An 18,116-nucleotide genomic window follows, 5' to 3' on the forward strand; every position below is an offset into this window, starting at 1 on the left:
CCCGAAGCCACTCCAGCTTTGTCTTGGTTGTGTGCTGTGTCCTGTTGAAAAGTGAACCTTCCGCCCCCAGTCTGATGTCCTGAGCCCTCTGGAACAGTTTTTCATCAAGGATCTCTATGTACTGCTCCGTTCATCTTTGCCTCGATCTTGACTAGTCTCCCAGTCCCTGCCGCTGAAAAACATCACCACAGCATGATGCTGCCACCACCATGCTTCACCTTAGGGATGGTGCCAAGTTTCCTCCTCTTGGTTTCATCAGACCAGATAATCTTGTTTCTCATGGTCTGAGAGTCTTTAGGTGCATTTTTGGCAAACTCCAAGTGGGCTGTCATATGCCTTTTACTGAGGAGTGTCTTCCATCCGAACACTCTACCATAAAAGCCTATTGGTGGAGTGCTGCAGAGACAGTTGTCCTTCTAAAAGACTCTCCCATCTCCAGAGGAACTCTAGAGCTCTGTCAGAGTGACTATCGGGTTCTTGGTCACCTTCTCTGACCAAGGCCCTTCTCCCTTGATTGCTCAGGTTCTGCCTTTCCAAATCATGTCAAATCAATAAAATTTACCATAGGGTGACTCCAATCAACCAATACATGTTTGTAGAAACATCTCAAGGATGATCAATGGAAACAGGATGCACCTGAGCTCGATTTTGAGTCTAAAAAAAAACTAAAAACCTGTTTAGAATTTGTCATTATGGGGTATTGAGTGTAGATTGCTGAGGATTTTTTGTTTATTTAATCGATTTTAGAATACGTCTGTAATGTAACAAAATGTGGAAAAAGTGAAGGGGTCTAAATACAGTTGAAGTCGGAAGTTTACATAAACTGATTTTAAATATATTTGGCGAAGGTGTTTCACAATTCCTGACATTTAATCCTAGTAAAAATGAGTTAGGATCACCACTGTATTCTACGATTGTGAAATGTAAAAATAATAGTTGAGAGAATGATTTAGTTCAGCTTTTTTTCTTTCATCACATTCACAGTGGGTCAGAAGTTTACATACACTCAATTAGTATTTGGTAGCATTGCCTTTAAATTGTTTAACTTCGGTCAACCGTTTCAGGTAGCCTTCCACAAGCTTCTCACAATAAGTTGGGTGAATTTTGGTCAGGTGTTTAGGCCTCCTTGCTCACACAAGCTTTATCAGTTCTGCCCACAAATGTTCAATAGGATTGAGGTCAGGGCTTTGTCCTTAAACCATTTTGCCACAACTTTGGAAGTATAATTGGGGTCATTGTCCATTTGGAAGACCCATTTGCGACCAAGCTTTAACTTCCTGACTGATGTCTTGAGATGTTGCTTCAATATCTCCACATAATGTTCCTCCCTCATGATGCCATCTATTTTGTGAAGTGCACCAGTCCCTCCTGCAGCAAAGCACCCCCACATGCTGCCACCCCAGTTCTTCACGGTTGGGATGGTGTTCTTCAACTTGCAAGCCTCCCCCTTTTTCCTCTAAACATAACGATGGTCATTATGGCCAAACAGTTCTATTTTTGTTTCATCACACCATGTCCCCATGTGCAGTTGCAGCCTGTAGTCTGGCTTTTTTTATGGTGGTTTTGGAGCAGTGGCTTCTTCCTTTTTGAGCGGCCTACAGGTTATGTCGTTATAGGACTCGTTTTACTGTGGATATAGATACTTTTGTACCTGTTTCCTTCATCATCTTCACAAGGTCATTTGCTGTTGTTCTGGGATTGATTTGCACTTTTCGCACCAAAGTATGTTCATCTCTAGGAGACAGAATGCGTTTCCTTCCTGAGCAGTCCCATGATGTTTATACTTGCATACTATTGTTTGTACAGCTGAACATGGTAACTTCAGGCGTTTGGAAATTGCTCCCAAGGATGAACCAGACTTGTGGAGGTCTATAAATGTTTTTCTGAGGTCTTGGCTGATATCTTTTGGTTTTTCCCATGATGTCAAGCAAAGAGGCACTGAGTTTGAAGGTAGGCGTTGAAATACATCCACAGGTACACCTCCAATTGACTCAAATGATGTCAATTAGCCTTACTATCAGAAGCTTCTAAAGCCATTAAATTATTTTCTGGAATTTTCCAAGCTGTTTAAAGGCACAGTCAACTTAGTGTATGTAAACTTCTGACCCCCTGGAATTGTGGTACAGTGAATTATAAATGTAATAATCTGTCTGTAAACAATTATTGGAAAAATTACTTGTGTCATGCACAAAGTAGATGCCCTAACCGACTTGCCAAAACTATAGTTTGTTAACAAGAAATTTGTGGAGTGGTTGAAAACAAGTTTTAATGACTCCAACCTAAGTGTATGTAAACTTCTGACTTCAACTGTACTTTCCGAAGGCACTATACATGTATATGTAAGTGCGAGAGCGTGGTGTGAGCGAGCGGGTAGACCGCTGGGCTGATCTATGACAGGATTATTCAGGAACTCTCCCACTGCCTCATTGATTAGTACCATGCAGGCATTCCCTCTCTCTTCCTCCTCTCTCCTCTCCTCCCTCGGCTTTCTCCTCATAATTACTACTGGTGACCTATTTAGATGCTATAAATAATTAAGTCACTCAGAAACTGGTTTTACCATATTATGTTCAGAGTGTGTTCTAATTTCTGGATCATCCTGCACAAAAAAAAATTGGTGCTCATATCTAAGCTTTAAAACAGCAGATGGTATGTGTTTAATTGGAAACATGTGGGATAGGCTATTTCCAAAAGGCTATTAAAGAGATATTTGCTTTTAGGATATTTCATTTAGTTAATAAAGCGTACAGCATATTATTACGTGAAGTTTGCAATTATGAAATCAAAGTGCTATTATCGTAGAGCCTACACGATAAATATCCTTTCATCCCTTGCTATAGAAATGTCTAGATCTGGCCGTTGCTTGGTCGGTTGAGCTTATCTGATCCACTTAACTCCATTGTTTCAATGTCATTGAGCCTGACTTTGCTAATTATATTTAGCCTCTATTTTTCTGTTACATCACTGCATTTTGCTTGGATGGATCCCAAATTAGAACCGGTGGTGCACAATAACTGAAGGGAGGAAATGGGGGGGGGGGAGGAGAAAACTCCCTGCCTTTCCACAGAGGCTGGGAATTCCTTGTGCAGGGGAACGCACCAGACCCGATCCAAGAATTAAACCATGTCCTTGGTTGAAATAAATACAATTCCCTCTTGATAACATAGTTGGAGATATAATAATAATAATACTGAAGCTGTTTAACTAGGGCCGGTCATGTCCTAGGCCCATCTGACTGGAGGCATTTTATACAGCTTAAATAAAATAAAGTTGTACAAGAAAGACATTTCTTATAAAAATGAAGAAAATAAAGAAATTGATTTGTTTTATTGTTCCAAGGAAGGAGGCCTTTGTCAGAGTGTGGTGGGGAAAACTATGTATGGACTTTACTAACAATCTACTGTACCTTGACTTCAAAATTAACATTTTGGTTCAAATCAAACATTCAAATGTGTCTCTGTTAGGGGATTCAACTTGAGTAGCATTGAAACAAAGTGACAACTGAATCCTGGGGGTATACTCTCAGGTAAAATCCTAACTTGAGAGATGCGCTTGACTTTGAATTTTGTGTAAATCATGTAAGTCCAAAACGAGGATGGATATCAGCTAGTATTAATGGAAAAGCTGTGGCCTGTAATGAATTAAAACTTGCTTTATGCTTGGAGTTATACGTAAGCTTATTAAAGATCAGTGATACTATCAAGAGCAGTGTGCGGTTTCCTTTTTCCTTCATGCTTGGAGTTATTAACATCCCTTGGTTCATACATGAGTACCTCATCATCAAAATTCAATCGAAAGTAGACAAAAAACAGAGCCCAAGCCTCAGTAAAGTATGCATTGAGTCAACAAAAGTTTCAGACATGCCAAACAAAGGTCTACACAGGTAGACTTAAAAGAAAATTCCACACCAAAACTATATTTTGGTATTTATTTCATTAGTCCATTGTTGACACAGTCCCAAAATGTTTTACTTGTCATCAATGAGGTTTTCCAAATATGTTAAATCATCCCTATATGATGCATTTTCATAGACAGAGCTATTTTATAGTTGTAACCATGTTTTGAGGCTATATAGTGTTTACAATTACTTTGTTTATAAACATTGGAGTAAAACAAGCTTACATGAATACTGAATTTTGGGTTGTGATGTGGGTGTGAAAGTTGAACCAAGCTCATGAGGCATTTGTAAGCTTTATTCTTCAAGGATCAATGGGTATGCAGTGTTTTTAGAAGGTATTCATACCCCTTGACTTTTTCCACATTTTGTTGTGTTACAAAGTGGGATTAAAATAGATGTATTTGTCAATAATCTACACAAAATACTCAGTCAAAATGGAAGAACAATTCTAACATAAAATAAATAAATAAATAAATAAAAACACTAACATATCTTGATTAGAGAAGTATTCAACCCCCTGAGTCAACACATGTGAAAATCACCTTTGACAGCGAATTCTTTGAGTAAATCTCTAAGAGCTTTCCACATGTGGATTATGCAACATATGTCCATTATTCTTTTCAAAATTCTTCAAGCTCTCTCAACTCTCTCAAATTGGTTGTTAATCATTGCTAGACAACCATTTCAGGTTTTGCCATAGATTCTCAAGCAGATTTAAGTTAAAACTGTAACTTGGCCATTCAGGAATATTCACTGTCTTCTTGGTAAGATTTTGCCATGTGTTTAAGGTTATTGTCCTGCTTAAAGGTGAATTAATCTCCCAGTGTCTGGTGGAAAGCAGACCGAGTCAGGTTTCCTCTAGGATTTTGCCTGTGCTTAGCTCAATTCTTTTTTTATCCTGAAAAACTCCCTAGCGTTAATGATTAAAAGCATACCCATAACATGATGCAGCCACCACTATGCCTGAACATGTGAAGAGTGGTACTCAGTAATGTGTTATATTGTATTTGCTTCAAACATAACACTTTGTATTCGGGACACATTTTCAGCAGTATTACTTTAGTGCCTTGTTGCAAACAGGATGCATGTTTTGTAATATTTGTATTATATACAGGCTTCCTTCTTTTCACACTGTCAATTAGGTTAGTATTGTGGATTAACTAGAATGTTGTTGATCCATCCTCAGTTTTCTCCTATCACAGCCATTAAACTCTAACTGTTTTAAAGTCACCATTGACATCATGGTGAAATCCCTGTGCGGTTTCCTTCCTCTATGGCAACTGAGTTAGGAAGGACGGCTGTATCTTTGTAGTGACTGGGTGTATTGATACACCATCCAAAGTGTAATTAATAACGTCACCATGCTCAAATGGATATTCAATGTGTGATTTTTTTTATTTTTGTTACCCATCGACCAATAGGTGCCCTTCTTCGCCAGGTATTGGAAAACCTCCCTGGTCTTTGTGGTTGAATCTGTGTTTGAAATTCACTGTTTGAGTGAGGGATGTTACAGATAATTGCATGAGTGGGGTACAGATTTAGCCAGATGGTTAAAACACGTAGCTGTGTTAATTTACATCCACTAGATGGCAGTTTCCCGTTAAGAGACCCATAAATAATGTGTGCAAGCGGTTATGGGATTGCGTCTGAGTAGTGTGTAAGAGTGAGAGCAAGCATTACACTGAAGAGCTGTTTAAAATCCATTATGGGTTCAACATTACTTTAAATAATACTTTTTCTTTTGCTCTTGTAGCGGAATATACCATATTTCGCATCATCTGCAGTGTGGTTAGGGTATCACGTGGACAGTGTGTTTTTACGTATTCATATTGCTTTATGACAACATTTATTTAGTCCATAGAACTTATGTGACTTGTGAAAGACAGTTTTACTCCTGAACATATTTAGGCTTGCCATAACAAAGGTGTAGAATACTTTTGCCTCAATTTTTATTAATTTGCTCAAATGTTGAAAAAACAACATAATTCAACTTTGACTCCACAATCAATTTCTAATTCAGGCTGTAACACAACATAATGTCGAAAAAGTCAAGGGGTGTGAATACTTTATGAAGAGCACTGTATATAATACATTTATAAGTCAAAACATGTATCTAGTAACTGCTGATTGCCCCTTTAACTGGACAGGAAAAGTCCAAATCCAAAACAGCTGATGCATAGTCCCCCTGTATGTGCTTGGGAGGTTCTTCTTAAACATGACTAAAATTAATGTTTGATACCGATGGTTCAAAGGTACTTTAATCTTATTCCTGGTGTCCAATTAAAAGCTTGGCTCTAAAGTCTGGCAGTGTGCAGTGAGCTATCTATCTTCAGCTCAGCAGGTTGGCAAACGTGCAGGAGCGGCAAAAGGAACATCTAAGGCACGAAATATACTCCAGTGTACAAACTGTTCAGACCCCAGAGGACATTTGTGGTGTCTAAAAGAGGATATCATAGCAGTGCTGCTCTCTATATAGGTTGTGCACCGCTGGTGCAGAAAATGTAACTATTACTTGGTGGAACATTGAGATGATCATTTCATAATTTCACACTGACAACAGCGTAAAACCAGCCCAATAATGTGGCATCTCAACTTTTGCCAAGACATCTTAGAAAGAAAAACAGCATGTAGGTGGAGAGATAAGGCTGGTATGTGGGTCTACTTGTGGCATTATCCGCTCAAACACAATATATGTTCTTCAAAATGGTACACAGGCGCAATTTAATCTCACTTTCTCTCAAAATAGGTCATTTGAATGCCTCAAAGTTGTCAGAGAATAAAGTAATGTACTCAAGGTTGTCTGGACAATGATTACATAATGATATTCATAGATATATTTTAGAAAAAGGGGTTCAGAAAGAAGCAAGATGTAATCTATTCTACATCACCTACATTTGGCACTGGCAGCTCGATTTAAACTGTGTAGTAGTCCATACAGTATGCTTTAATAACACAGGTCTGTGTATGTACAAAACTATGCAACTACTATAACATGCCTATACGACTGCAGGGGTTTGACATTGTTCATCAGGGCTGACTTTAGCCTTCTGGGGGCCCAAAGCAATAATTTTTTTTGTGACTCTTTTGCACTGGTTCTCTGCACACTCACTGGACTCTACCCATACACTCACACATACTACACTGACACTCCAGCACAATCACACACACACACAAAAAAACACACACACACACACATGCATATTGATGCAACACACACACACACACACACACACACACACACACACACACACACACACAGCCAAACTAGACACTCTAATGTACTTGTCCTCTTGCTCAGTTGTGCACCCGGGCCTCCCACTCCTTTCAGAAGAAACTTATTTGTTTCTGGTCATTTTGAGCCTGTAATCGAACCCACAAATGTTGATGCTCCAGATACTCAACTTGTCTAAAGAAGGACAGTTTTATTGCTTCTTTAATCAGAAGAACAGTTTTCAGCTGTGCTAGCATAATTGCAAAAGTGTTTCCTAAAGATCAATTAGTCTTTTAAAATGATAAACTTGAACTAGCTAACACAACGTGCCATTGGAACACAGGAGTGATGGTTACTGATATTGGGCCTCTGTACGCCTATGTAGATATTCCATAAAAAATATGTCGTTTCTAGGTACAATAGTCCTTTACAACATTAACAGAGTCTACACAGTATTTCTGATCTATTTTATTTTAAAATCGACAAAACATGTGCTTTTCTTTCAAAAACAAGGACATTTCTAAGTGACCCCAAACTTTTGAATGGCAGTGTACATTTTGGGAGGGGGTTGGAGGCCACCTAGCGGCCTGGGGCCCTAAGCGACCGCTTAAGTCGTTTGTGCCATGTTGTTGAATAATACAGCCCACGGTTATCGCTTCCCAGATATATGTTATGTGTACTACTGCACTTACTACAGCCGAGAGTTACGTACATGCATTATAGAGAAGCCGGGAAGAAACCACTGCCCACCATGAGAACACCAGTCTGTCACACTACTAGTCCCGGGAGAGAACAAGTCTGCGCTAAAGACGTATTTCATTACAATCAAATTAATATGAAGACAGAGGGGCATATTAGTGGAACAATTTATAGAAGGAGAGTAACTAATTGCATCACAATAATTGTATTGTGCATGTTAAGTGCTCTCACAATAATGATTTGAGTAATTAAGTGTTGGATATGTATTATTGCTTGCAGACATATACTGTATCTTGGGCAGTGTACTGTATACAGGTGCCCTGTAATTACCCCTCTCTTTACCCAGTCAAACTATGTTTCTGATGCTTCATCCTCTCTTCCCTTCCACCTTCTGAACCTGACAAAGCTTCCATCTCACCATATGTGATATCTTCAGAAGCCATCTGAACTACCTATATGCATGCATCAGCTCTGACAGGCATGAAGAGAAATACATACAGTGCATTCTGAAAGTATTCAGACCCCTTTACCTTTCCCACATTGTGTTATGTTAAAGCCTTATTCTAAAATAAATAAAATAGTTTTTTCCCCTCATCAATCTACACAGAATACCCCATAATGACAAAGCAAAAACAGGTTTTAGATATTTTTGCACCAAAGAAAACGGCTACAAGCTTGGCACACCTGTATTTGGAGAGTTTCTCCCGATCTTCTCAAGCTCTGTCAGGTTGGATGGAGAGCATTGCTGCACAGCTATTTTCAGGTCTCTCCAGAGAGGTTCAATCAGGTTCATGTCCGGGCTCTTACTGGGCCACTCAAGGACATTCAGATACTTGTCCTGAAACCACTCCTGCGTTTTTTGGCTGTGTGCTTAGGGTCATTGTCTTGTTGGAAGGTGAACCTTTGCCCAGTCTGACGTCCTGAGCACTCTGGAACAGGTTTTCATCAAGGATCTCTCTGTACTTTTCTCCGTTCATCTTTCCCTCGATCCTGACTAGTCTCCCATTCCCTGCAGCTGAAAAACATCCCTACAGCATGATGATGCCACCACCATGCTTCACAGTAGAAATGTTCCTCCAGACATGACACTTGGAAATCAGAACAAAGAGTTCAAGCTTGGTATCATCAGACCAGATAATCTTATTACTCATGGTCAGAGTCCTTTAGGTGCCTTTTGGCAAACTCCAAGTGAGCTGACATGTTCCTTTTACTGAGGAGTGGCCACTCTACCAAAAAGGCCTGATTAGTGGAGTGCTGCAGAGATGGTTGTCCTTCTGGAAGGTTCTCCCATCACCATTGAGGAACTCTGGAGCTCTGTCAGAGTGACCATCGGGTTCTTGGTCACCTCCCTGATCAAGGCCCTTCTTCCCCCGATTGCTCAATGATGGAGGCCACTGTGTTCTTGGGAACCTTCAATGCTGCAGAAATTTGTGCCTCAACAGAATCCTGTCTCGGAGTTCTACATATTTGACTTTTTGCTCTGACATGCACTGTCAACTGTGGGACCTGATATAGACACGTGTGTGCTTTTCCATGTCCAATCTATTGAATTTACCACAGGAGGACTCCAATCAAGTTGTAGAAGCTCATTTACTGCATTGCTATACAATTTAAAAACTCTAAAATGCTATTTGGAGAACAGGAAAAGCAAGCAAAACTTGCCCAGCTATTATCACATTGGTTGCTATAGCTTCATTCAGCTCAGTCGATCTACAAACACATAACCTATTAGCTACACAATTAGCCGCTACACATTAACTCAGCACCGGGATTAAAAACTATAATTTAATTCGTATAGAGAGATCTCTTAGCAAAAAAAAAATGTATTAAGAAAAGGTAAACAAATATATTTTCTTTACAGAACACATTATTTCTTACAGTTTTAAAGCTAATTTCCTGCAATTTTACAAATGTTTACATGATATCTGAGTGAGTGACTAACAAAATCAATTGGGGCTCCCTGGAGGTCAGGACCCCTGGGAACATGCCCTGTGTGCCTGGTCGGTAATTCTACAAGTTTAGATAGCTGGCTAGACTAACTACACTAATTTACCAATCACTTTTTTTTACTGACATTGGCTAATTGAGTGACTGTCAGTGAGTGACATATAACAAGAGGAAAACTGCTGATGCACAACCAATTTTCGAAAATTGCACCTTGTGTATTCTACTATTCTGACTTTCAAGTTGAGACCCCGACTGATAATACTGATATGTAGCTATGGCCCTGGCTGTATGTAATAACACTGCAGACAGAAGAGCTATAGTACTTAATCTGCACCTTATTTCACATTTCCACACTCACTTCCTAGTGGACTTCTAATTGTGATTTACAACATGCCATTTAAGTATGTTTTGGTTATGTTCCTTCCCCCGTATTCTGTTTCATTCTATAGGCAGCAGACCTTTACAAGTTACAAAACAAGAACATTTCAATATTATTCATTTTCTAGTAACGCTGCTTTGTAAGGTAATTGAATAATTATAATAAATGAATTAACTTCTGAAAAAAAGATGAAGCCTCGTGTTTTTCCACTTTTATTAGGGAGAGACGCATTACATATTCACTCCACACAGTCGCTGTTGCGCTGGGAAATAAATCAGCCACCAAAATAGTAGGCTTTGTGTTTGAGAGCTGAAGTGTTCTGTGAGGCATGTACACTCCCATACGCTCTCTGTCCCTGCCTTTAGCTACTGAGCCATGTCTGAACAGCAGTTGAACAGGACCACACTGGACCTAACATTTGCCTCCACAAAACTACACTCTCGACAAAGGCAAAACAGGTCCCAATTAGATTTGATTAGGTCATTTTTGTTCACTGTATTCCTAATACGGAGAAACAATGGATGCACAATGATAGTTGGTTCTGTCAAGATAAAGGTCAGCATCATTAGGATAATGCAAATGTAGTGCTGTTGCCCCATGCTCTTGCATTGCGTGGCCTTTCAAATTGTCGCTATATTTCCAAAGATGAGAAATCTAGTAGAAAAACATTGATATGCTGTTTGGGAAATTAAGTGATTTAGCAAAAACGAATTAGGCTACTCACTAATGCTCACCAGAAACAAGAATGAATAAAAAGTGGAAGGTGATAATAGATATTTTTTGATTGAAATGTTTGTTTTCTGTTTTGATTTCTTAAAGTGATAAATGTGGGGCAATGAAAGGCCATAAAGCATTTACCAAGCAGTTGAGGAAGGAATACACTTTTCAAACAGCAGCATTTACAGTAGACCTTGGCCTCCAAATGAACTGCCTTGTTTGGCTTCCTTTCTTGCACAACGTTGTTATGCGGAAATCCCTGAATTGCTGAAATGATGCAAAATAGTATACTGTCAAATCGGCTGACAGGAAGCACTGTTCATTTCCCCTCCTGGGGCCACATTTACTGTACAGCAACACATTCTTACAGAGATGGTTCATGTCCATGAGTGGTTTCAAGGTTTGAGATATTATTGTGTTATTGTAACTGACTAGAAATTGTATGTCTTACACTGTGGATTGCTTATAATGTGCAGTGCTAGTACAGAGCATTGGTTTGGCACATGCTGTTTCCCATTTATGCCAATTCAAATCAAATTGAAATGAGGTGAATTGAAAGCGAGAAATATAGGGAACTCACAGCTCTCTATCTCCAATGTGCAGTTTTGCTCGTCCAGTGGATATCGTCTCAGGTCCATCATACAAGCTGCTGTAGTGGTGATCCTGAAGAGAAGGGGAGGAAAAATACATTGTCAAGAGTCTGTACAGACCAAGGAGGTCACATTGAAGATTCAAGTGGTACTCAGCACTGCCGATGGGATCCTAACTTCACTCGGTAATTGCTTAATTGCAGCTTTAGGTCCAAGGCCGATTAGTATGAAGACAATTTCCTACAATCAAAATATCAATCAGTATCTGGGCCCTGGGTCTAGCAGATAACTACACCCTAGTAGCAAGGACACATATTGCTACTAAACGGCTTGGCTTTTTATAGCAGCGTCAGGAGGTTCTTCATAATGTACTGCTCTCATCTTGTGTCTTGTCAGTATACAGACAAACTAAATAGTGTGATGAAGTCGACGATAACCATGAGCTAATATTGATCCCCAGTTAAATCAACGTTGGATAAATCTCTAGATTATCTCAACCTTATTTAGCAGCTATAACACTGTAGCAGCACTTCCAGCAAGATTAGACAATTAAAATAAAGAACTAATTTTCAAAGTTTCCCAGACACATGACCAAAGAAAGACGATACAAAACAACGGTTATTTACCAGCAATGGGCATTATCGTCTTTTTCTGCGAACCAGCCCGTCTACAGTGGTGTTTCTATAGAGCAGGTGAGTAAGCCTACAGCTGCACGCAAGTAAATATGAACTTTTTATCTAGCCTGCTCTCAGCATACAGTATGTTGCCAGATAAATAAGCAGTCCATGACTACAGAAACACTAAACAAGCCGTACACGATTCTGTATCTGTAGGTGCAGTCCATGGGGCCACGGATTAAAAGGCCAAACCTAATACTTTTCCTGAAGGTAGCATTCTTGAAATGATCCCACTGTGCACGCTCCAGGTTCCCCTACCTGAGAGGTGAATCACACCCTAGGTAGCTGCAGGCCAGCAAGGCCAACCAGAATAGCTACTGGTAACAGTCCCACACTGCACTAAATCACTCAGCGACATACTGTATCCTCTGGATACTGCTACGCTACATTTGTAGGATCTTCACATTGATTGGGGGGGAACTCCTGTTCTGGTCCTGAGGAAATGGGTGTGCAGGCTTTTATTCCAGCCCATTACTAAACTAAGCCAATTCAAAATATCAACAATGAATATCTTCAGTCGGGACCATGATTAGCTGAATCAGGTGGGCACGGAAGGGCTGCAATAAAGCTCTTACGTTGTCGGATCATAAGTGACCTTGTTGTCTAACCTATGAGGCAAGGTTCTCTAGTCTGATGAAACCAAGTTTGAACTCTTTGGCATGAATGCCAAGCGTCACGAACTGGAGGAAACTTGGCACCATCTCTACGGGGAAGCATGGTGGTGGCAGCATCATGCTGTGGGGATGTTTATATCGCAGCAGGGACTGGGAGACTAGTCAGGATCGAGGGAAAGATGATATGAGCAATATACATAGAGATCCTTGATGAAATCCTGCTCCAGAGTGCTCAGGACCTCAGACTGGGGCGAAGGTTCACCTTCCAATAGGACAATGACCCTAAGCACACAGCCAAGACAACGCAGGAGTGGCTTCGGGACAAGTCTCTGAATGTCCGTGATTGGCCCAGCAAGAGCCCTGACATGAACCCGATCGAACATCTCTGGAGAAACCTGAAAATAGCTGTGCAGCAATGCTCCCAAACCAACCTGACAGAGCTTGAGAGGATCTGCAAAGAAGAAAGAGAGAAACTCCCCAAATACAGGTGTGCAAAGCTTGTTGCATCGTACCCAAGAAGACTGTAATCGCTGACAAAGGAGCTTCAACAAAATACTGAGTAAAGGGTTTGAATACTTATGGAAATGCGATATATCCTATTTTTATTGTTCATACATTTGCATACATTTCTAAAAACCTGTTTTTGCTTTGGCATTATGGGGAGTTGTGTTTAGATTGAAAAAACAACAATTTAATACATTTTAAAATAAGGCTGTAATGTAACAAAATGTGGAAAAAGTCAAGGGGTCTGAATACTTTCCGAATGTATTGTATATTCTTATTGACACAGAGCCCACTAACAAGACATAGATATCAGGAGAGAAAAGATGAGGGTGATGGTGAGAGACGGTTTGGGAGTATTCAGCTCTGAGTCAAATCTATTTTTATCTCGTAAAGAATCAGCTGTGTAGAGCTAGGGCAAAAAAACGAATCGTGCACCCAGGGAGGGTCCCCAGGACCAATTTTGGTAACCTTGGAAGTCTACTGGCATAACTCAACAAGAACAAAGCAAATGGATGACGTGAATACTTGCGAAAAATCAACTCCGCGTGCTCTCTAGTCAGTGTTGTGTAGGCAACATAATGACTGTGGCAATTAACTCGAAAAACAGAGCCGCATCGTAGAAAATATACAAAAATGTTCTTTGCAAATGTGCAGCCTATTGCAAAAAACTGTCTACAGTGCTTTTTAAATGATGTACTACCCTTATCATTCCAATATTATTAACATACCTGCCCATTTATTATCTTGCAGTGTTCATTATCATCAGAATTAAAGCATTAAAATTACTAATGGAAATCATATAGTCCTGGATCTAGTTATAGGTTCTGGCACATCCTGATATTGCCCCAGGTGCCAAACAGCCATTAAACCTGAACACTATAATTCTTTATGACAGATACTGGCATAAAGATCATTAAGTGTGTAGATGACAACTCCAGGGTGCTTTTATAGCAGCTTAAATGAACATTGCCAAAGGTAGAAGGATGCACAAAGCTGACCTTAAACGTTCCACTGGTTCAATCAAAGTTTGTTTCCATGTCATTTCAATGAAATTAGGTTGAACCAACATGGGATAGATGTTGAATTTACTTCTTTGCCCTGTGGGTTCCTTCCCCATCATCCCAGTAGGCAGAAACAGGACAAACTGATTGAAATGACTGCTGTTTCAACCAGTTTCTTGTTGTGAAGATGTCATTATAACACGTTTTGCCTGATGAGGTGTTTAGCACGCTAGTCTGATCACATAAAACAAACTCCCATTTCCCCTGGTCTGTGTTTGTGTTTGGACCTTTTGCAAACATTCCTATTTGTAAGCCAAACGTCTGACTGTGACGTTCTTTTAGAAAACACAATGCATTCAAAACACATTTGATGGGCTTTTAGGGGTCTGAATATTAGGCCACCTTTGTTTACCCCGCAGAATGTGGAGATAAAGGTGTTTCAAATGGTAACCGTGGAGAGTTGAGAAACATTTATGCAAGGTCTTGTGTGACCCAAGGGGGACAGGGCACCTTTAAAACCAAATTACTCTCTGTCTGCGTTTACTGGGGCTTTAAAGGGCACACACTGAACTGTAACACCTGTATCAGAAACACTGGGAGATTTATTGAGTGCCAACACAGGGGACTGTTTATGTTCGTACAAGAGGTCTGCCGTAGATGAACCCAATGCTATTTTCAACAGCAACATGATTCTACATTCTGGATGTAAGACAGAATGATTACTTTGCCTACTCGTAGGGTCCAGAGTTTTTTGTAATCAGGTTGCGTGGTCAGGAAAAACTCTTAGCCCAAACGAAGTCAATCATCCACACAGAGGACAGAGCAGCCTTTATCCCACTGGAACTGTTTCAACACTGTAATACCAGTCATGAGTGACTAGATAAGATCAGCGTATCCATCAGGCAGGAGCAGGAACAGAAGGCGCTCATAGAGAATGAGTAATAGGGCGTAACTCTCCCTGGCTCTGGCCTTGTGCGTGAAGAGGTGGACACCCACAGTCGGTGCTGCCAGCCAGCCACGGACCTGCATGGCAACATGGGCAATCGTCTAAACCCACCTGACGGCGCTGATAAATGCCGGCCAGCGGAGAGGCTCATCTTGGAGCCCAATCCTCTGCGGTATGGCACAGAGATAATCACCTGCTCCCTGCTTTCTACGCACCTGTCTCTCTATCGTCCACCACCGTCCCCACACTACAGACGAGGTCAACACATCCTTCAGCTCTGCTCTCCACCACAGGAGTGGTCAGTGTGTACAACACTCTCCATCTCCACTTACAGTCTGGAGATCTGGGCCAATAATCCATTATAAATTGGTATATTGGTCAACCACTAGTTGATTTCAAGTAACAGTAGATGGTCCAACTGGGTGCACTGGGTCTTTGCTTCATATTTCCCATAAATCAGAATGACAGGTATTCTCTCATAGCCTATGTCAGGTAGCTACATAGTTGGCAGTAGTGATCAGGTTATTATTAGCTAATCAGGCTCAAATAAAATAAGTAAAATTACCATCTAATTATATGATGTTCTTGAGCACATTCATGGGGCACACTCATATTCATGTCCTCTATGATATCACATTTTAGAACAAACACATTGTTCGTCATCACCATCCGTCTCACTACCAGCGAGAGATAATAGGCAATTTATTTGAGATCATGAAAGCAGACCAGAGAATGGTTGGTTGATGCTCTCACAGTGGTGGCAAAGCCTAAATTATTTTTGCATGAGCAATCGGCCGATCACAAGGGTGTCAAGTGTAGAATTAACTGTCTACATGCCACAGACCTTCCTGTGATGAGCAACACTTCAATGCCCTAAACACCTTCTGTACTGCACTGTATTGTCCCTCAATCCACACTGTGAGAGGGATTGGGGTTCTGTGAAATAGATAATCAGGCAGTGGAATGTCCCATCAGATAATCTCACAAGAAACTGAAAACCAGGCCTACAGATTCTCCATCTGAGCAGGCCCACAAATGATCCATGTCACGTCACTTCACGTCACACCTGTCAATTATCTGTGTTTATATATAAGATACTGTAGCATTGACCTACAACACAACGGAAAAAAAGGTTCCAGAGGTCAATCCCAGTTTGATCCCTTATCCGATCTTTAATCTAATACAGGCACCATCCTGCCAAAAATACATATGCTAAACAGAGGTTAACAGGAGGGAGCATGGCACTGATTTATGACCACATACAGATTGGGAAGCTATTAATGTGTTAATCTCATGTCCCCACAAAACGCAATGCTCTGTTTCTGTAGGTGTAGTAGTACTTAACAGGCCAAACTCTCGCATGACACAGAGACAGATCTTGTCACAAAGCCAGTTAATATCAATGAAGAAATGGAGAAAAAAAATACATTTTTGGTCGTTTCAAATGAGGGGTTCTGCACCCAGGAGTGGCCTAGTTCTTTGAGCCTCTGAGGTCGAGATGAATGTCCTATTTCTGCCTGTGGTCACCCTGTCTTTGTTAGCAGTCATTTCCCTTCGATGCATCTGCTGCAGCTGATGTGGCTTCTGACTTCCAAGTGTTTAACCAAGGAGCAAATTGGCAGTTACTTGCCAGCAACTTTCTGATCTCTGTGTCAAGATGGAGTCAATGGAGTAGAATTTGAGCAAGCGCCTTTGGCACAGTCTTCAAAGGAGTGTGTACACATACAGTGGTAGGCCAGTACTGTTAATGTGAGTGTGTGTAGCAGCGTCTGTATATGCTTGTGTATTTGTGTGTGTTTGTGTGCGCGTGCGCTCACTTGAGCGTGGTGTGTGTCTCCGTGAATATTTACCTCAAGCATTAATTGATGTACAAAATAATTGTTCACGTTTCCACCACAACCCTCGGTTGCTTGGTTACTGACGACAAGCGGTGCCAAGCGAGCCCCATATGGCTGTCCACCTACTGTGACCTCAAGTGTCAGGCAGCGCGCCTGGACTCTGGCACGGGCTCAGTGCACATTATGGCAGGGGTTTTGGGTCACACTAGGATCCAGCACCCCTCTGGAGCTCCAGAAGTTTGAGGTCAGAACAGCGGCCTCAGGGAGGGGAGGAGGGCACCAGCGCCAGGGGGAAGGAGAGACAGACCAATCAAATCCATCCACATGTCTTAGCAACCCACTTCTACTGCTGTCTGTTCTGGTTTTCACACACAGGCATCAGCACTTCTCCCCTGGACATATTTTCACACAATATTTTGTTCATTATATGTGTGGTCACCTTGGCTTTCCTACTGCTGGTCTTTCCTGATGAATGTTTGGGACATGGGTTTATATATTTTCACATGGATAGGCAATACAATGCTGTTCAATGCTCAAGCATCATTCCCCCCTTTAACAGAGCAAGCACATCATTAATAGTGTCTGTTTATGCATGAAAAACATACAGTTATAAAAAAACTATTTTCAATTCATGAAAGTCTTCTCACTTGGCATTATCATTTTCTAAGGAGTGAGAGGGGGATCAATTGTACCTCAAGTCACCTCCTGTGCTGGGCACATGCAGTGTAGCAGTCCTATCAATTCTCAATATTTTTCTCTAGAATTCGTCATTGTTTTCTTGGACTAGTTTTCTTTGTGCTCCTCTGCAGTGACTCAAGACAACAGCTACTTGAACAAAGAGCAATCATGTCCATAACAGTGTCTGCCTGCAGAAATACAACACAAATACAAACCAAAGCCTTGTTTCATGTGCTGCTCTGTAGCGGATTGAAACTTGGGCAAACAAAAAGGCATCTTTTTTAACCTAGCTAATTCCATAGTTTCCTCTTTTCAATTGGTTTCCTTCGAAAGGTCAATACGAATCTTTATTGTTGGGTCGAAAGGAATGCCCTTGAATAAGTGAATTTCAATGTTTAATATCAAACCAGGCTGCAA

At 40.8% G+C, this 18,116-nt stretch overlaps 1 protein-coding gene across 1 annotated transcript in view; it reads right to left on the minus strand.

The window, feature by feature from the left end:
* Positions 1–18,116, minus strand: part of LOC139422074 (gamma-aminobutyric acid receptor subunit beta-2) — a 90,270-nt gene that overhangs the window by 27,144 nt on the left and 45,010 nt on the right. The window contains exon 5 of the mRNA XM_071173220.1: positions 11,432–11,514. Coding sequence (XP_071029321.1) covers positions 11,432–11,514 — 83 coding nt within the window. The remainder of the gene's footprint in view (positions 1–11,431; positions 11,515–18,116) is intronic.

Source organism: Oncorhynchus clarkii, chromosome 12, assembly GCF_045791955.1.
Source record: "Oncorhynchus clarkii lewisi isolate Uvic-CL-2024 chromosome 12, UVic_Ocla_1.0, whole genome shotgun sequence".
Classification (NCBI taxonomy): domain Eukaryota; kingdom Metazoa; phylum Chordata; class Actinopteri; order Salmoniformes; family Salmonidae; genus Oncorhynchus; species Oncorhynchus clarkii.